The sequence below is a fragment of the Lottia gigantea genome (genome assembly GCF_000327385.1).
Source record: "Lottia gigantea unplaced genomic scaffold LOTGIsca_42, whole genome shotgun sequence".
NCBI classification, from domain to species: domain Eukaryota; kingdom Metazoa; phylum Mollusca; class Gastropoda; family Lottiidae; genus Lottia; species Lottia gigantea.
The window spans coordinates 2391510-2392784 of NW_008709463.1; the positions used below are offsets into that span (position 1 = coordinate 2391510).

At 42.8% G+C, this 1275-nt stretch overlaps 1 protein-coding gene across 1 annotated transcript in view; it reads right to left on the reverse strand.

Annotated features, from left to right (window-relative positions):
* Nucleotides 1-1275, reverse strand: part of LOTGIDRAFT_122987 (hypothetical protein) — a gene marked incomplete at both ends in the record, with an annotated part of 2288 nt that continues 1013 nt past the window's right edge. Inside the window, one exon of the mRNA XM_009060471.1 lies at nt 1-277. Within this exon, the coding sequence (XP_009058719.1) occupies nt 1-277 (277 nt within the window). The remainder of the gene's footprint in view (nt 278-1275) is intronic.

The window sequence follows — 1275 nt, forward strand, 5'->3', positions numbered from 1 at the left end:
TCATGGGAATCTCTTGGTTACAATTGGGAGAGACGAGGGGCTATCATGGGTACTTCTCTTGGTTACAATAGGGAGAGACGAGGGGCTATCATGGGTGGTTCTCTTGGTTACAATTTCGAGAGACGAGGAGCTATCATGAGCACGTGTCTTGGTTCCAATTGAGAGAGACGTGGAGCTAGCATGAGTACTTCTCTTGGTTATAATTGGGAGAGACGATGAGCTATTATTGGTATTTATCTTGGTTACAATTGAGAGTGACGAGGAGCTATCATGGGTACTTCTCTTGGTTACAATTGGGAGAGACGAGGAGCTATCATGGGTACCTCTCTTGGCTATAATTGAGAGAGACGAGGAGGTATCATGAATACTTTTTCTTGGTTACAATTAAAAGAGGCGAGGAGCTATCATGGTTACATCTCTTGGTTACAATTGGGAGAGACGAGGGGCTATCATGGGTACTTCTCTTGGTTACAATTGGGAGAGACGAGGAGCTATCATGGTTACCTCTCTTGGCTATAATTGAGAGAGACGAGGAGGTATCATGAATACTTTTTCTTGGTTACAATTAAAAGAGGCGAGGAGCTATCATGGTTACATCTCTTGGTTACAATTGAGAGAGACAAGCAGCTATCATGGTTACATCTCAGGGTTATTATTGAGAGAGACGAGCAGCTATCATGGGTACTTCTCTTGGTTATAATTGAGAGAGACGAGAAGCTATCATGGGTACCTCTCGTGGTTACAATTGAGAGAGACGAGGAGCTATCATGGTTACTTCTCTTGGTTACAATTGAGAGAGACGAGGAGCTATCATGGGTACCTCTCTTGGCTATAATTGAGAGAGACGAGGAGGTATCATGAATACTTTTTCTTGGTTACAATTGAGAGAGACGAGGAGCTATCATGGGTACTTCTCTTGGTTACAATTGGGAGAGACGAGGAGCTATCATGGGTACTTCTCTTGACTATAATTAAGAGAGACGAGGAGGTATCATGAATATTTTTTCTTGGTTACAATTGAGAGAGACGAGGAGCTATCATGGGTAATTCTATTAGTTACAATTGGGAGAGACGAGGAGCTATCATGGGTACTTCTCTTGGTTATAATTGGGAGAGACCAGCAGCTATCATGGTTACCTCTCAGGGTTATTATTGAGAGAGAAGAGCAGCTATCATGATTACTTCTCTTGGTCATAATTGGGAGAGACGAGGAGCTATCGTGGTTCCTTCTCTTGGTTATACTTGAGAGAGAAAAGCAGCTATCATGGTTACTTC